Source organism: Cyprinodon tularosa, unplaced genomic scaffold (genome assembly GCF_016077235.1).
Source record: "Cyprinodon tularosa strain WSP-4 unplaced genomic scaffold, ASM1607723v1 ctg519, whole genome shotgun sequence".
NCBI lineage: Eukaryota > Metazoa > Chordata > Actinopteri > Cyprinodontiformes > Cyprinodontidae > Cyprinodon > Cyprinodon tularosa.
The window spans coordinates 585,134-603,700 of NW_024039251.1; the positions used below are offsets into that span (position 1 = coordinate 585,134).

At 39.9% G+C, this 18,567-nt stretch overlaps 1 protein-coding gene across 1 annotated transcript in view; it reads left to right on the forward strand.

Annotated features, from left to right (window-relative positions):
- The window catches only part of LOC119795641 (proprotein convertase subtilisin/kexin type 4-like), a 208,408-nt gene that overhangs the window by 165,499 nt on the left and 24,342 nt on the right, over positions 1 to 18,567 (forward strand). The window contains exon 12 of the mRNA XM_038303717.1: positions 6,576 to 6,761. Coding sequence (XP_038159645.1) covers positions 6,576 to 6,761 — 186 coding nt within the window. The remainder of the gene's footprint in view (positions 1 to 6,575; positions 6,762 to 18,567) is intronic.

Below are 18,567 nucleotides of genomic sequence, written 5' to 3' on the forward strand. Positions count from 1 at the left end.
ACAGATATCTGTACTTTCTACTCCTTACATTTAAAAAAATTGGCTCGTTACTTTAGTTTTGAATCATTTCAATGGAGTTACCGTTATTATTTTTCACGTCATCAATACCAAATTCAATCTAATTGGATGGGAATCTACGTTGCATTTGACGCACCACTACAAGATGAATCGACAGATTCGGCGGTATTCATTCGCAGCAAATCATTGCAGCTTGGTGGCGGTGGCGTTAGCATAGTAGCATGGACGACGAGATGATTGAAAATGAACACAACGGAGATCTAGTCCTATTGGCAGACATCCATTTAAAATGTAGGCAACGGCATGAAAAAAGTGGTTTCTACTTTTACTTTTATACTTTAAGTAAATTTACAAGCCTGTACTTTGTTACTTTTACTTGAGTAAAGAAGTTTAATCAGTACTTCCACTTTTACCAGAGTATTTTTTAACACAAGTATCTGTACTTTTACTCAAGTATGGAAAGTGAGTACTTTTGCCATCTCTGGCTCTGACCAATGAGCCCAACTGACTGTGACTTGGTAAGCGCGATAGAAAGCATGTGGGGGAGTGTAAACAAACAGCTTGTTGGTAAAACAAAAAATGAATCAGCGTAGAGCCTCTTCTTGTTCACGTATGAACGAAAACCCCAAGTCTATCCTTCCTAAACTGATTCCAAAGCTGGGTCAAAACGCGCCACCAGAGCCAGCAGTCCTTCAGACATGACTATGCCGAGAAAGGGCCGCTGCAGACGGTCTAGCCTTGGCTGTTGTTAGCCTCGGAGCTCCACTGGTTGCCGCGGTCCTCTCATCTTCAGAAATTGATTTTTTACTTACGAATTAAACCACATATAGTGACGCTTTAAAGTATAATATTCTTGCCTCATGATCTTAAAACGTATTTTATTGAACAACAGCAACAGAAAAGAGAACTTTTAACTTTCAATGGTGCTCTCCATTGAAAGTTGCTGCTGCCGCAGCTGTTGCCATCTTCCTTGTTAGCTTTCTCCAGCGTCATGCAGCTTTGTTGTCACGCCCTCAAAACCCCGCTTTGCATCCAAAAACTCAAAACACATCTCTGCGTTGTGATTGGCCCGCCAGTTCTAGGGCCAGGGGCATTGTTCGAGGCTAGACCAAACTCGCAGGCAAAAATGATTTTGGCCGCTGGCAGGTGGAGCTAGTTTACTAGGCTACCAAACCTGACTTAATCATTTGTTTACTTCACACCCTGGAGAAAAACAAGCACATAGCATTCCTGAGCCACTGCCACGCTTCATTGAAGAAATTATCTTTTCAGCATTTTCTTCATTCTCCAAATATACGGATCCATCAAAAACTCAGTTTCTATTCATCCTTGCACATGGTGGGGTCCCTAAAACCTCTCTGGCTTATTTATATAGCTGTGAGCAAACCACTGCTCACCAGCTTTTTGCTTTTCTAAATCAGACGTCGCTCCACTTGGTGTCCAGTATAGGCCTTATTGTAGAAACTAAAACTATTTTTGTTTATCTGTGTCCAATGTAATGACATTTTCTCAGATTTTTTCTTGGCCAATCCTCTTGACCCTGCAGCACTCCTGGTATTTTCAGTGTTGTTTCAAGAGCATCCTACTAAAAAAGACGCTTTGTTGTATCATGTTTCTGAAGCCACATCTGAGCCTATAATGTGTGCTCTCTCAAAGTAGCACCAGGACGCTCTGCTCCAAATCCGCTACGTAACCACCTTAATTTTCAGGAGAAGGCATTTTCTGACATTTTTGCTTTGTGTAATTATGCCAGGGCCCTGGGACAAACAGCGTTTGATTTAATGATGTGACTGATTCATGTGTATTGTTTTATTTAACTGGCTGTTTCCCTGTTCTGAACGTACTGTATCACCTCACTCCATTCATGTTGCCCCGTGTTTCCTATTTATTATAAATTTATTTCACTACATTAAAAAAGGTCATTTCGCATCCCGTTGCAAATGAGATATTAGCGTATAATGCATGTATTGGATTCATTTTCATAAACAGGCTCTTACCACAACAATCACTTTATGTGAACCCACTCTCTGTTGTTACGTATAGTTAGTGTATGTTTTTTATGATATTTTATCCCACTTTTTATCAAACAATAAGCAATCCTTGTCTCGGGGATTGCGTGGTAAAGTTGAAACATAGACTATAACAGATTCTAGGCCCAGACTACAGCATAGGCATTGGCCTAGGTTTTAAGTCAAACATGAATTTAAATATCGGAGCAAACTGGAGCGGAGCGAAATCCTCGCTCCGGCCTTTGAATGGAAAACCGCTCCACCATATTTCTTCTGCTCCACGCTCCGCTCAGATGCTCTGTCAGACAGCTGAATAATTTTAGAACTACAGCAAACAATAAAGTGGGATTTTGTTTTAAATTTTAATAAAATACTTGTTTTATTACATTTATTAAAATATCTAAACTGTTCTCGACTGATTTGTTTATTACAAAACCTGGACTAAGATTTAATGTACCAATAAAACAATTAAGCAGTAAAGGTTGAATAATTGTAGGTGCCAAGACGTTCTTTGCACAGCTTCGACAAATGGAATATAAAAGTGAAATCAGTGAAGTTTAAACGGCCAAGCAGATGGATTTTGTTCTCTTTGACAGTTTTTCTTTTATCTAGCCAGTAGGCTTAGATAAGCTGACCTGATGCAGCTCCTGTGAGAATGATATGGTAGATAAGATCAGATTGGTATCATCTGTCTCTTCATCCAAATCTCAGCTAGAAATGAAAATATAAGTTGGTTTTCTAACTTTTTACTTTAAAAAAAAAACAGGTGTATTTAACCCACAGATGTTCTGATATGTTCTTACAGTTTCTTGCAAAACTATTCACGCCCCTTGACAGTTTTTCCCTTTTTAAATTTTTTTCTGTCACAACAAACAATACATTTATGCGTACAACCAACAAAAAAATGTGTATTTGTTAATGTGAAAGTATGTTGACGTGTGCCAGCGTACTTCAGTGTGTTTCAGCATACTTGAGTGTGAAGTCATTCATCCATCCATCCATCTTCGGTCACGCTTATCCCAAGCGGGGTCAGGAGGTGTGCTGGTGCTTATCTCCAGATGTCTACTGCTGAGATCTACCCTGGACGGGCTGTCAGTCCATTGCAGGGCAACACAGAGACAAACAGGACAAGCAGCCATTCACACTCACACCTAAGGAGAATTTAGAAAAGCCAATTAACCAAACAGTCATGATTTCGGACTGTCAGGGGAAGCCGTAGAACCCGGAGAGAAACGACACATGCTCAGGGAGAACATGCATACTCAATGCAGAGAGACCCCAGGCCAGGATTCAAACCCAGAACCTTCTGGCTGCAAGGCAGCAGTGCTACCCACTGGGCATGTTTTGTATAAGTTATGATTAGCGTCAAGTCATAACTTATACAAAATGTATCCATAATTTATTCCATTTTTGCATTTTGTCTGCATTTTTGCCAGATTTTTTGAATGTCAGGCATACACTGTCTAAATCATCAACATGTAACAGGGGCTTTAGATAGTATGGAATTTTCTAAGTTTAAAATATTCAAAAGCAAACTTTATAATAAAACAAAACAGCTCTAGTATGTTAGAATTCCTGTGTTTCCCCAGAAGGTTCCAGTCCAGTCGGTTGATACCGCTTAATACACAGTATGCAAACGGCGACCTCGATGTGTAAAAATGTAACAAAAGATATATCATTTTTGTAGTGATTATGTGTGTTTATGTATCAGTAACAGTAGTTTTTAAATTAATAGGAAAATTACAACATATTAAGGCCAACTTGTTCCACTAGTTGCAGATCTCATTCTTTCTACTAATGCTCCACTTTCCATTTGCCCTTGAAAACATGCAAATCCAGCAGAATCAGTTTCAAATTCAAACTTCTGGCTTGAAGGGAGGCATGAAGATGTCATACAAATTGTTTTCGAGTTTCTCTGTCATGCGCTGTATCTCAGAATAGAGGAGATGAAGGGGGAAAAAAAAGAATCCCACGGTGATGTGTAATGTGTTGGCAGTGTCATTTGCAGAAAAATGGCAAAACTGTGTTTTCTTGAGCACCGCCACATACATGCAAATGTGTTTATATTTGATTGTGACAGCAGGCATACGTGTCTGTTGGTGCACATTTGAGTTTGAGTGAGTTATCGGTGTTTGTGAGTTTGTGTACTTGTGAAATAGCGGCGAGAGAGAGAGAGACACAGAGAGAGAGGGAGAGAGAGAGTGTCAGCATGGAAATTGAAAAGGCTTCATCTTTGCAGCTCTGCTCCCTGGCAGAAAGCGTGGGTCAGGCCATCGCTGCGAGGTGTGATTGATGGACGTGTTGCCGTGGTAACATGCCGTAAACAGAACCAGGCTGTCAGTCTTTTTGCAGCTTGGCGGCTCTCTCCTCGATGTGCCATTGTCACACCAGATGTGCTGCTTGTGATGAACAGGGACAGGGCGGGTGTTTACCGGGTTGTTGTTGGGTTTGGTGGGGTGGGGGTAGGAATGGAGGGGGGGTTGCTTATCTAAATCATTTAGCTAATATTCCCCTCAGCTGTTTCTGGATTATTTTTCTCCCTCTCCTTCTCTCTCTACCTGCTTGTTTCCGTGCATCCTTTTAGGGGAGGGGGACGGTTATGGACAGATCATTGCCATGTCCATCTGTTTGGCACGTACAGCATGACAGACAAGAGCAGCTGGATTTGGTTATAAATTCACTAACAGAGAGCACCGTAGTAATTCCTTGCTCTGGTTTCAAAATTACTGCGGTTTGGAAGCGATATAGTTTGTGTGACCTTAAGCCATCCCACTGGTTGTGTACCAGATGTGTCTATTAGCATTGACTGAAACGAAAAGGACCGAGGATTTGTCTTAATCGTACAAGGATGAGATGATAACCTTGTCTAGGGAGGATGCAAAAAAAACTAACTTGACTTATTGTTTGAGGTGTTCTTGTATGTCTAAAAAAAGTATTTGCTATTAAATTTATTTTGTCCGTTTTGAAAATAAAACTAAAAGCTTACAAATGGAGGTTCAAATATGCAACATGCAATTTATACAGAGCAAAGGCAGTAAACTGTAAAAAACAACCTCCAACATTTCGAATATTCAGGTTTGTTTGCATAAACGCGTTTGGGTGAGCACCATTATTATGTGTCATTTGTAAAAATGAGCTAACACCACTGGGTAAGGGACACGTTTCCTGTACATAAATCACTACAAAATTGTCATTTAGCAAATATAAAGCAATGCTTCAAATGCTTTATATAAATATGGGATTCTGTTACTGCAGTTACTCAAGTAATTCTTTGCAAATATATACTTTTAGAAGTACTCTTACTGCACCATACTTTTCAATTGTACGCGTAATATCCTATGCCTAAGTAAAACACATGTTTATCTGTCAAGGTTGTTCGATGTTGTGGTGGACCCAACTGCAGAGTAGAAGAGGCAGGGATGATTTCTTGCAGAATTTAATGAAAAAGTAAAAATACAGAATCCATTGTCCAGAAGCGATCAACAAGAAACTAAAGAACCAAAACACTAGGAGACACTAGGGAGGAATGAACCTAAAGAATGACAAGGATCCAGCAATGAGTAGCTGAACAGGATGTGTATATAATGGAGACAGAAACAAGGGAGCAGGTAGGGAGCAGGAGTAGACAGAGGTAACTAGAAGGAGCCAAGGGCTAAGAAAAGGACACTAGGGGGGAGGCAAAACTAAGAATACAAAAAAAATGATGGAAATCTTGAGAACCCAAAAATTAAAAACTTAACAGAAACAAAGGGTCCAGAAAGTAAGACCATAACATTAATTCATCGATTGTGAGTAACTTTACCAAACAACGAAAATGCATGTTTTAAAAAAAAAGTGCTTAATGGATATCACAGTTGAGGCTCAGTATTTTTAGTATTTGTTTTGTAAAAGTTATGGCAGATTATGCATATGATTTGGAGGACATATATTTGGCACTGAAAATCAAATCTGGCTTTTCTGATCCATCTTTAAAGACTATTTAAAACCAAATAAAGCAATGTCCAATTTAACAACTGTGGTATTTATACTTTTCAAACTGAATTGCTTTTTTAAACAGTTCAACCTTAAGATCACCAGTTACAGCACTGCCTCCTGCTTCCATTTACTGTATAAAAATAAGCCTTGGCTACTTTGCAAATTACCATTCAATGTAAAAATAAATGCAATTGAAGGGCTAATAAAAGAGCACTCTGAATTTATTTTAAGACACTAAAAGGGTGCTTTGTTTTAGGGAGGAAGTAACCCTTAGCTTTACCTTAGCTTTTTCATTTCTGATAAAGTTTTGTTCAATCAAAACTGTCATATTTCTGCAAACTCTTCAAAGTTTAAGTGTTGCTAAAGTCTCTGGGAGCTTCTGCTTATCTTAACTTCTGAGAGCTTGAATCTATCTGTATTATTGTCTGTCTCTTTAAAACCTAATAAACAGTGGAAGGGGTTTACTTTTTAAATCAGATGAGAGGTTGTTCTTCTTCATAGGATAATAACTCAACATGTTTATGACTCGTCCTCTTTCAGCAAATGCTTTATTCATGCTTCTCTACTCCCCAGGTGAGAGTGAGCCTTACTGCACCGTGTCGAGGTGACCTGTCCATAAGTCTGGAGTCTCCCGGTGGAACCGTTTCTCTGCTGCTGGACACTCGGCCCAATGACGACTCGGCCGCTGGCCTGAAGAACTGGACCCTGATGACGCTGCACTGCTGGGGAGAGCAGCCCAGAGGCCTGTGGACCCTTAAGGTCAGAGGATAAGTGCTGCCCTCAGTTTTGCTGACTTATATGTCTGACACAGCCTTACTAGTCAGTTTTCAAGATAGATTTAGGATATCACTATATCACCACTGTTAGCTCTGAACTGAAAGCGTTGATCTAGTGATGAATATGAAAAGCTTTAGTATTTTATGTCAAGATTTTACAAAATAAGTGCTTTGAAACGAGTTCAGTTGAAGTTAGAATTCTGCTAGACAGTGGGTCAGGATGAAAATGGATTATAAATATAGTGATTATTTATATTGTCTTTAGGATTCTTATTAATTACAGAAAGGTTTCCAAAGTCTTTTCCCAGACATTGACGTTGCTAGCTTGATAAAAAAAAAAAACACAAAACATGGAAGTAAATCTGTTAAAGAAAGAAAAAGCAGATCTAACAATAGTCTCTTTGGCTTTTTCTTAACTGCTTTTTTCTTCAGTGTAATGGCATACGTACCTTAAAAAAAATCATAATGCTGCCACCATCACATGGTCTGATTCCCCTGCTTTACAGGTCCGATCTCCATCCCAGGATATGAAGTGAAAATTCTGACAAACGTGCACATCATAATAAAAACTCATAAAACTTTTTATTTCAAACACACACACATGAGTGTGAGTAGCACTGCTGCCTTGCAGCAAGAAGGTTCCGGGTTTGATTCCTGGCCCGGGGTCTTTTGCATGTTCTGCCTGAGCATGCATAGGTTCTCTCTGGGTACTTTGGCTTCCTCCGCCAGTCCCAAAACATGACTGTTAGTTTAAAGGTACACTATGCAGCCGGTGTTGATTTTCCAGCGAGGCTCCCCCCAGAAGGCGAAAGTAAAAGTGCACTGTCGTAAATATGCACAGCTGTTCTCCTGGTTTCTCCGTCAAGCCAGGCGCGGTTGTTTTGAGCTTAGCAGACAGGCGAACGCAACGAATGACTAAGCATCTGACGCGCGTGACGCGCCGCAAACGCGCTGCTGCTCGAGATGGAAAAATTAAATTTTTGCTGCTCGACGCGCCGCGTCAACCAATCAGAGAAGCTGATCTGGGAGCTGGCAGGGAGAGAGACACAGCGCTGATGATCAGAGTGCTATGATCACTCCTCTTAAACAGTTTATTGACGCCTAAATTAACTTAAAATGCAGAAATCTGCCGGCAGAATATGTTCACTTTTATTATCCTGCTGCCTGCAGTTTGGATTATTTAGATGAAAAACACCTACCAGCTGCCGCGGTGAACCGCGAGGAGGCGACCCGGCCAGAGGCTGCTGATGAAGGGATTCCTACTGTCGGCGCACCGCTGGTATGTGGGGGTCTGAGCGGCTCCGACAGAAAAAATATTGTAAGGCAGGATGATAATCTGAATGAACTGACTGCACTGATTACATTTTCAGGTGTATTTTCTCACTTAAACACATATTAAAACTACTTCATTCCCACTGATCACAGCAAATATAGCTGCAACGCAGAGAAAGGATAGTGAAGCTCCGCCCAACGCGCGTCAGACACACTTTTGCACCGCGCAGCCAGAGCAGCAAAGCTGCTTCAGCCGCGCGTCAGAACTAACTGGTACAAGCAGCAGAAATGAAGCAGCAGACACGATTTTGCTGCTTTTGCTGCGTCCGGTGTGAAAGCAGCACTGCACAAAGATCGCCACTGCGCTAGCAACGAGCATGCTTTTAACTGGGGGGTGTAGCAGTTCTCGCTGTAAACCAAGACCGACTCTCGCGAGACTTCTGAGCCTGTGGGTGCGGGTCGGTGCTCCTGCAATTGCAAGTGCGGTATTTCCCCCACAGACCACCAGGGCAGCCAAGAATACCTTTGTTCAACCTGAAATGACTCATTTAATCATCCAAAACGTTATGGAACACATTAATTAACTGAAAAATGTTGCATAGTGTGCCTTTAAATGGGTTCTCTAAAATTCTCCTTAGGTGTGAGTGTGTGCTGAATGGTTTGTTTGTTTCTGTGTTGCCCTGCGATGGACTGGTGACCTGTCCAGGGTGTCCTGTCCTCCTCTCGCCCATTGACAGCGGGAGATAGGCACCAGCACCCATCGCAACTCCTGCAGGGATAAAGCGTGATAGAAAGTGGATGGACAGCTCTCCACAAGCACTTTCAAAAAAAAGTTTTTTTTCAGATTTATTACCATCAACCCACCAATATATTCAGACCATGAGTCCATGTTTCTTCTCTGCAGTTTTTTTTTTAATTTTATGCTCCTTTTTGTTCCCAGTGTTTTGTTGTCATTACACTGTCACAAGTACAGAGCAATGAAGTGAACTCTCTGCATTAACCCATCCCCTTGGGGAGCAGTGGGCTGCCATTGTGCAGCGCCTTGGGAGCAGTGTGGGTTAGGGGTCTTGGTCAGGGACCCAGAGCGGCAGTCTGTGGGAGTAGAGCTTGAAATCAGAACTTCAGGATTCCAAGCTCTATGCCCTAACCACTAGGTCACCGCTCCCACAAATCTCTCTATTTTGCCAGTGCTGTGCCATGTTTCTGGAATACAAGCAGAGTTGTTTGGGCTTGTTATTTAACCAGCACAATGTTGAGACGTCCGTACGTCGCGCTCAAATTCATCATGTGATTTAGCGTATCAACCTGGGTCTGGTGTTCCCACTGCATGCCAATCAGAGCCGAGGCAATTTTAACACGGGTCGCATGCAGAGTTATTTGTTCCCACTGCCACTAAAAGCTGATTGTTCCTGGGTTTAAACAGTTTTTTTAGCCAGTGGGAAAGAGGTCATTCAGAACTCTGGCCACATAAAAGCATTTGGGGGGCCATTTGTAGCATTCATTTTTGACACCACACAACAGACCAGCACCAGATTTTTTATTAATGAAAATCTGAAAAGGGTGCTTTGTCTTTGTATTAACTCTACTTTACTCCCATACCACATGATATATTATAGTTTAATCAAATATCTCTAATGCCACCTGATTAAATTCTTGTTGAAAAAGCCTGTTGAGACAAGCCAGGTAGAAGTCGGTGCTTTGCTCAAGTAACACCAGAGTTGATCTCTCTGATAACTCAATTCACTTGTTAACTATCACTGCACATAACCCTTAACATTACAAATATAGAAGGAATTAACTTTGGGGCTGGTTTTCTTTAGCATCTTTAGCATGGAGAGGGATGCTGGTTAGAATTGATGAGGGGATGAAATAAGCTGAATCCAGGACAACCCTGCAAGTTGTTTGAGTCTGCAAAATACTTTAGAAAAGGATGGAGGTTCACCTTCTAACGGGATAACATCCTTAAATGCATCTATCTCTTGTCTATGCCCACTTATCCCTACAGGATTATGCAGAAGCTGTATCCAATGTCAAGTGGTCATTGGGAGAGATGCACGGTATAGCTTGGATAAGGTTCTAGTCCATTATAGGACTCAACATACAGCCAGAGATACAAAAGAATGGATTCAATCAAAGCAAATTCATGTTAAATGCTGGGCATAATTCCAGTAAAGACCATTTAAAGGTATTTGAAATATGCAGTTGAGAGATACTCTGACTGAAAAATGAGCAGAGAAAATCATCCTTCTGCAGATTTGCAAAACATTCTGTCTTTAAAGTAGCAGGGAAATCATATTTAAATGTCAAATCATTCTGGCTTGAATGTGTATATAAATATACTCTTTATTAGATGATAATGTCCAAAAAGTTAGAAAATGTCTGTTTAAAAAAAAGTCTGTCTTAGAAATCTGTGTTGTTTTTTTTCGTTATCTTATGCAGGCCAGTTAGTTATACATCAGCTTGTACACCTAAATTCGTCCAATCACACATCAACGGCCATCTGTCAATCAAACAGCCGTTTCCCTACAACTTATAATATAATGCAGGTCTTAGTGGAGGTTAATCATATAGATCGGAGGTCTTCAACAGGGGTTCGCGATCCCTAAGGGGTCTACAGAGGTACTGCAATTTTTTCCACTAACTGAAATGTCTTTAAATCCACATTAACATGAATTCAACACCCTGTAGTAAACAGATAAATGGAGGCAGAAGATGTCTTTCACTCAATGCACACATTCAGTGACACACAGGAGCTCTTTTAAGCTGGGCACCGTTTCATTCACAACACCTGTCCCATCAACCAGGAATCAGAATCAGAAATACTTTAATATTCCCAGGGAGTAATTACTTTTGTTATATTACTCCATCTGTAATAGAGTGACTATAAGACCAGTTTGATATAACACAATTTCATGCTATATATATAATTAGGGGGTCCCTGCTCCATCTCGCCATCAGTTTAGGGGTCCTTGGCCTGGAAAACATTAAAGACCCCTGGTATAGATCCTAATGAAAGACACCAAATTCTCTCATGATATAAGAAGGTATTAAACCTTCAAGGCAAGTTAAAAACTTCTCCATTGTGTCTGGTGACAACTCCCAAAAGTCTTCTTGGAAAATTGTCTCTCATGATATAGAAATGATTTCTGATGCTTCACATTGTCCTCTGCCAGTTGTTGCGGCGTACAGAAGTTTAAAAATAGCCCAGCCCAGCTCAGCTCAGCCTGCTTCAGTTCATTTTGCAATAGCAAAGTGAATCATCCTCTACTTTCATCTCCGAGCTTCAGCCAAGCAAGGCAATCTTCATTTTCCTTCCTGCTCTCTTCTCTTCCTTTTTTTTTTGTGTGTCTCTCATAGATGTGCTGATGTTTGATATGGAGGAAGGAGCTGAAATGGAAGGGAAATTAGGACTGGGAGGTTAAGTAACCTTGGTTGGGTTTGACAGACACAATGCTGTCTGATTACAATCCACTTTCACAGACGGCAGCTCTGAGGTCATTTACTATATATATATGTGGGTGGTATCTGATGTAGTGGAAGGAAGGGAGGGAGGTTACTGTGTAGGTATGTAGCGCTGGTTTATATGTGTGCAAATAGGCATCAGTCCTTGTAAACAGTAGGAGGCTTGCTTAATAAAAAAGTGTGAAGATGAAAGACACCCACCTTCTGTCCTCCATCACCTACCTCTTCCTGCAAACACGTGCGCTCGCTCTTTCCCTCCATCTCTACCTCTCTGTGTCTTGTCTTAAGTCGTCCTGTAGATTTACTGTCCCCTCTGTGACCAATTACCAGCGCCTGGTGTGTCGCAGGGATGGGAAGGAGGCATCGTGCAGCCGAGCTGCATAACAGCCTCACTGCTCATTATGGGTGGGCCGAGACGAGTCGGCGCAATGCTCGCAAAAAACGAATTAACGGTCGCGTCTGATGTGCAGCAACATTTGGACAAACTCGCTGTTAACTATACACATTCAAACTGATTAGAGTCTCTGAGAAATGCTTTTACCTCTACTGTACATCTAAAAATAGAGGAGTGCACTAGTTTTTCTTTTTATTAACACATTTTCTACTGCGGGCAAAGAGTTAGATTAGCGGAAATGCCAATTAAATCTACAAGGATACATAAAGCAAGGGTAAAGGTAGGTAGTATAACAGTAAAGGGTAAACCATAAAATGTGTGGCCAGGATTGAGACTTTAACAGGACTATCAGCTAGATTAAAGTTTTAACACTCAAGGGCAGCAGAGGATGGGCATGAGAAGAGGGGGGGCTTAAAGACAGGAAGGTGTACATCTGGAAAGAGTCTATATTGATTTGCCAAACGGTGGCGATTGTCAAAGAGTGCAATGGTTGGATTGGAATAAAAAAAAAAAAAGAGAGAGACTGAAGTGGAAATAAAGTGAATGTTATGGCTCCAGGCTCATGACCTTCCAGCTCTGTGAAGGAGACAGGACCGCGAGGCTGAAAAAAACCTCTCTGTGTCTCTTCTGATGATGTCTGCTCTCCCCCGCCATCTGCAGCGCCTCAGCTCCGCTCAGTGCTTTCACAGCTGATGAGAGACAATGCTTAAGGTAGTTTTTCAAAAGATAGATGTTTAAGCTTTCCTCCCAGGCCATTTAGAAAAATGCTGTAAAATTTTATTTCTAGTAAAACCATATAGATTGTTGTTGTTTATGGCTGCATGATAAGGTTGTTTCTAGCATTGTCACCTCTTTTGCTGCCTCTTCAAGGTAAGTCTTTATTTAGCTCCATCCAGCTTGTCATTTAGTCTGAAGAGTTACCTTGTGTCTGTTGGTGAATAGGTAACCCCACAGCATGATGCTGCCAGCACTATGCTGCGTTGAGGGCCATGCGTTCGGTTTACTTTCTGCCACATTTGCCGAAAAGCAATTATTTTTGTGCATGGCAGTAGAGACTACTAGTTAAATGGGAACCGTAGCGCATCACAGATATATGCTTGAAAGTACAGATGCCCAGAAAAAGATAGCTCATGGAATGAGCATGTAGGACGGCCTTACGTAAACATATCACCAGAATAATTGACAATTAGAAGGACCAGTTATTTAGATGATCCACCCAGAAATAAAATATTGTCCTCTATACCTTTAATAACACAGGTGGCTTTCAGATATGTAGTCAGAATTCTACTCTATAAGAGAGTATTAGCATTAAGATGCTTTGCCAATGTCACTAGCTGCAACTAAGGAAACAGGCGGGATTTTCTGATAAGTAGCCAATCACAGGCAGTTTACTTTCTCAGGTTGGTTCCTCCCTAAAAGTGACAACATGGACATGAAAATGTCAAAGTTGACTGCTTATATGAGTAATTTTTTTCTGTCTGCCCTTTTGGCAGAATTACTACTTCATAAAAGCCTTGGTGTCTTTTGGTCTGATCTGATTAGAGCAGCTGTTTCCATTTCTTTTTTCACGTCACTAAAAGCCGTCATCAGTGTGGCATAGTTTCCTTAGGTTTCCTCACATAACCACACTGCAAAAAATTATCTAAAACAAGGCAAATATTTATTAGGTGTATTTGGCCTTAATTAGAACAGGTAGATGAGATGATCTGCCAATGGAGCAAGTATTTTTTTGTTTTTAGATATTATCATCTTATCATCATTAGATAATGTAGTTCTCCTATTACTAATGCAAATCATCTCTTTCCATTGGAAAATTGTCTGACTTACCTGCTCATATCAAGAAAAAAAAACACCTGAAATTCACTACTTAGAGTTTTGCAGTGCCTTTACATGCATGTTGCTTTAACCACTATTGGTATAAAATTTGTTTTATTTGTGTTTTTTTTTTGTCTTAGCAGAATATTAATTTTCCAGGTTAGACCTGATTTTTTGTTGTTGTTCTGAGGTACCTCCAAGAGTCAAGGAGAAACCGACCCTTCTGTCTGTCTGCAAGTGTAATGCTTTAACGGCTGCTCTAATTAGGAACTATGACTGGCAGCATATTTCTTTCCCTTTGCTGCGTAACACAATAGGTTTTCAGAGAAGAAGATGGAGGGGTGTCATTACTGTGCTCCACTTTCACAGAAAGCCGCTCTCCTAAAAACATAAACACAGAAAAACACACTAAAATTATAAACATACATCTACGAGTCTCCCTTTCTTCCCACCAGGCTTTATGCTAACGTGCCCACAGGGAGTGTGTTACATTTTGTGTGTGTGTGTGTCAGAAGGAGGGTGGCAGCAGTCTTTGAGCCACAGCATCTCTAAATCCCGGGAGACTTGGAGACTTAGACGACTAGTGGTGCTGTTGGAATAAAATAGCAAAATTTAGCCTGAGGCGACGCGGACGCACGCTCACACGCAAACACTCAGCAGCATACAAACTGGTACACTGGCTGGCACTGAGTGACTGTTCGTATATTTACCATCAGCTTCTTAGGGAGTCACTCCCCGCTTGTCTGCCCAGCAGATTGCACAAACCAAACATGCACATTGAGCAACTGATAAAAGAATAACCTGCAGATAATGTATTAATTATGCTTTTTAACGGATTCACGCAGCCTGTGGGAAAACATTATTAGCCTGTTTTCCACCTGGAAATGATGGATAAGGAGCAGGTTGTGATATTAAGCAGGATACTTAGCAGCTAAAGTGATCTGTTTTGTATGAAGATAAATGGGGGAAATTATAGCTTTTTAAATCTTGAAACGTATATGAACAGTTGCTGCTTCAAGTTGACCGTCTACTTTTTCTTTCAAAAGCTATCAGTTGCAAATAAAGATGAGGTTCTTAGCCATGAAGTTAAAGGGAACAATGATAAAAATAATGTAAAAGATACAAATTAAAATACTAAATTATATTCATAGAGCACTTTAAATATGTAGCCTAAGAAATTAATGATGAAGATGAAATAAAAATGAAATATAAGCATAAGTTTTATTTATCTGTACCTGACCATGCAAAAGCATTTAGTGAAGGAAGAGGAGAAAAAAATGACAACTTCTTCTCAAGTGTCTTCAAATTTTCCCTATTTCCTGACAGGGCAGCAGTGTTGACACCTCGATGTTTCTGTGTAAGTTGAAAGATCTCAATGTTGGTAGTTTTCAGATGTTGTTTGCAGAGGGGAACCTTCCGATAGAGTCCACTTATTTAATCTGTGGTTCAAATCAGGGTTTCCTTTTAGCTTGGTATAATTATGTTTAGTTGCTTCAGAGCCCAAAATACATTTGCCAGGTATATTGACCAGATTTTCTTTGGTTGCTTCTTCACAAACTTCACCCTGTGAACAATATTGTTCAACACACTATCTCATTCTGCTGAGGAAATCTTGGCAACGAAAGTCTCATGGTTTGAAAGAACATGCATAGCATTAACATATGAGTTTTTTTCCTTCACTTTGACCATGGTGCCAGCTTGATCATGCTCAGTGTGAAGTGTCATCTATTACGAACAACTGCAGTTTTCAGGAGTAAGAGAAGGCATATAAATACTCAAAAGAACTGATCCAGGAGTATGCTCTATGTGAAAGTAAAGTAAAAAGTTAATGGCAGTAGCAGCTCCTGTATTGGCTTCATTCAGGAGAGAAAGCCAGCCAAGCAGATGAACTCAGAGTCAGTATTTATATATGAGAGATAAAACATAATGACCAAGTGTTTTATCTATAGAGGGAGAATAGAAGCTTGGGTCAGCAGTAGGCCAGCCCATCCCTCCTTTAAGCTACATGAAGAGAAAACGAGAGAGTGAACAAAAAGTTGTAAGCTTAGATAAAAACGATTAAGGAAAAATTGAAGAGTAGTAAGAGAATGTAACAGAGTGAGGAAAAGTAGACATTGTGTCCTCAAGCAGCATAAGCCTATAGCAGCATGATGACTGTATAGAGAGCAGGGCTGGAGCTAGGCGAATACTAGGGGTGGCCATGCCCGGGTGATTTCTTGGTGATTTCACTTTCTCAGGAACAAGCTGTACCAATTTAAACCAGAGGGTAGAAGCTTTGACTATCTCTTATAGAATGTCCTGAGTAATCTCTAATTTTATTGTCAGTACATGAACTATAAACTGACATTTAAATACAGTTTTTAATTATTCACATGAATATATAACAACATCAAATAACACAAATACGGAATTTGTACTGTATTCAGAATTAGTTTTTGTAAATAATTGAGTAAAGGGAAAGTTACCTAGGTGTCTTAATGCAATTAAAGAACAACAATACACTAATTTATTTTGTATACTATTCAGAACTGTTAATATTTCATTTAAACAGCATAAATGTATAACACTGTGTGTAGAGTCATTTGCAAAAGCTTCATAAACACCCAGGCTGTCTTCAGTGATTTATTTATTTTCATGTTTATGCAATATGATTAGTATACCGACCCCAAACATATTGGTTTCTATCAGTTTTTGGCCACACCTATGACATCTTTCTGACTATGCTGCTGACAAAGAGCATCTGTGTCCATGTGATACAGAATGAGTTATCAAAAATAAATTACGTAAGCCTAGTCCTAAATGTATCCGAGGTATCGGCCTCAAGGACTTCAATTGAATTCTGATTCCATAGGAGAGGAGCCCCCAAACTAAAGCTTTGCCTCCCATTCTACTTTTATTACACCCTCTAAAAAGATAATGGAGCACCATTGTAAATTAATTGCCTCAATTGGTACCAATTCATCGAATTAAACTGATCCAACTTAATTGATCTAGTTTATTAGTTGTCAAGTAAACTGGTTGTAAATTAATTATGTTTGTAATTAAGTTTTAATAATTAAGTTCATAAGTTAATTCAATTTCTTGTTACCAATTGGAGCAGTTTGTTTCAGATGGAGCTGCATTCTCTTTTTAGGGTGCAGGAAGCCATTTATGTGTTTACATTCATAGAGTTTAACAGACCCCAAGATGCCTAAGCTCTGTGGGTAACCTAGCAGGCCTTTAATGTGCTTTACAGTCTGTCTTTCTACTGTGAACGACTAAATTCTGGCAACCAGTTGTTTCCATGACTGCTGGATTAGTTTATCAAAATGTATCTATACCGGTATCAGTTTTATTCTTTAATACTGTCACTAAGGTCTGTTCCTAGATATCAAAGAAGGGTGTTTTTTTTACTATTCTTATAAGTCCTATAGCCAAATAAACAGCAAGATATGTATATATTGATATATACCTAAGTAGCTTTATGATGTGGTAGAGCAAATTGCATGCAGGAATCTATTTACAGAGAAACTAAAGAGGCAGACAGTGTGCTGTATTTATTAATATTGATATAATAATAGTCCAGGAGAAGGGTTAGGAGAGTCAAAATGTTTTTTACTATGTTTTTTATTTTCCTTTACAAACATTTATTTCCAGGAGGGATTGGGATGTTTTATTCATATGCCAAAAAATCTAAATTAGTCATTTTCTGTTTTCTTTCATCCTGCTTTTAAACAGTGGAGGTCAAATCCACCAGTTAGATGCGCACTAAGGAAAATCTTAAGCTTTAAATTCCTGATTTAAAACTAGCAGCAGTTCAGCGGACAGGATGAATGAATGGTATCTGGCCGGATGACGTCATACACACTCCTCTTTGTTTTAAAAAAAATAGAAATATAAAACATATAACCGTAGATGTCTGGGGGACAGTGATTCGCCTACATGTTATGAATGCTGGCGTACCATAAAGAATACATTATGAACAGTTTAGTTTGTGCCTTCAAGTCGTTGCACATAGGAAGACATTACTTGGATATAACAAAACCAAATATCTTCAGAAAAGCTCCAAATGACACAAAACTAGGGGAGGGAGTGGTGGTCTAGTGGTTAGGGAATAGGGATTTGAATCCTGAGATTGTGAGTTTGATCCCCCACTCCCACAGCTTGCCACTCTGGCTCCCTGAGCAAGACCCCTAACCCCACACTGCTCTCCAGGCGCCTCACAATGGCAGCCCCCTGCTCCCCAAGGGGATGGGTTAAATGCAGAGAAGTAATTTCCCTCTGGGATTATTAGAGTATATAAAAAAATAATAATAATAATATGGGTGAGTAGAACATGACGTAAAATCAAGGGGCCAATGTAAAAACCGGTGTTCCCCTTTAAGTTAAGTCATAAGATCAATTTCAGCTGCAAATAACTTTATTTATCTTAAAGGAAATTTAGAACAAACAAAAAATCTTAATAGCTTCAGTTCAGTTACAGTTGATAATGAATGTACAGGAGAACTTTCCTGACAAACTATGTAAGATAAGAAGGAGCAAAAGTTTAATCCTGTCAGAATTCCCATGGTCTTTTATTTGAACAGTCCCGCTGTTCTTTTTGTGTTTGACAATGTCCCTGCTTCCGCCTGGAAGCACCCATCCACCAAAATGTTTAATTTATTTTGAATTTGATAATCACATCTCATTTTCCACCACCTTCTCAATTATGGGAGGTTTTGTAAAAGATGAATTCATATTGAATGTTTTTGGAAGGCAACAAAAGTCAAAGGTCACTGAGCCCACTCCTCTGAGACAAAGTATTTTTGGCCAGTGGTAAAGGTCAATGGTCACAGTTTCATAAAAATATGCAAAGTTAAGGAAACTG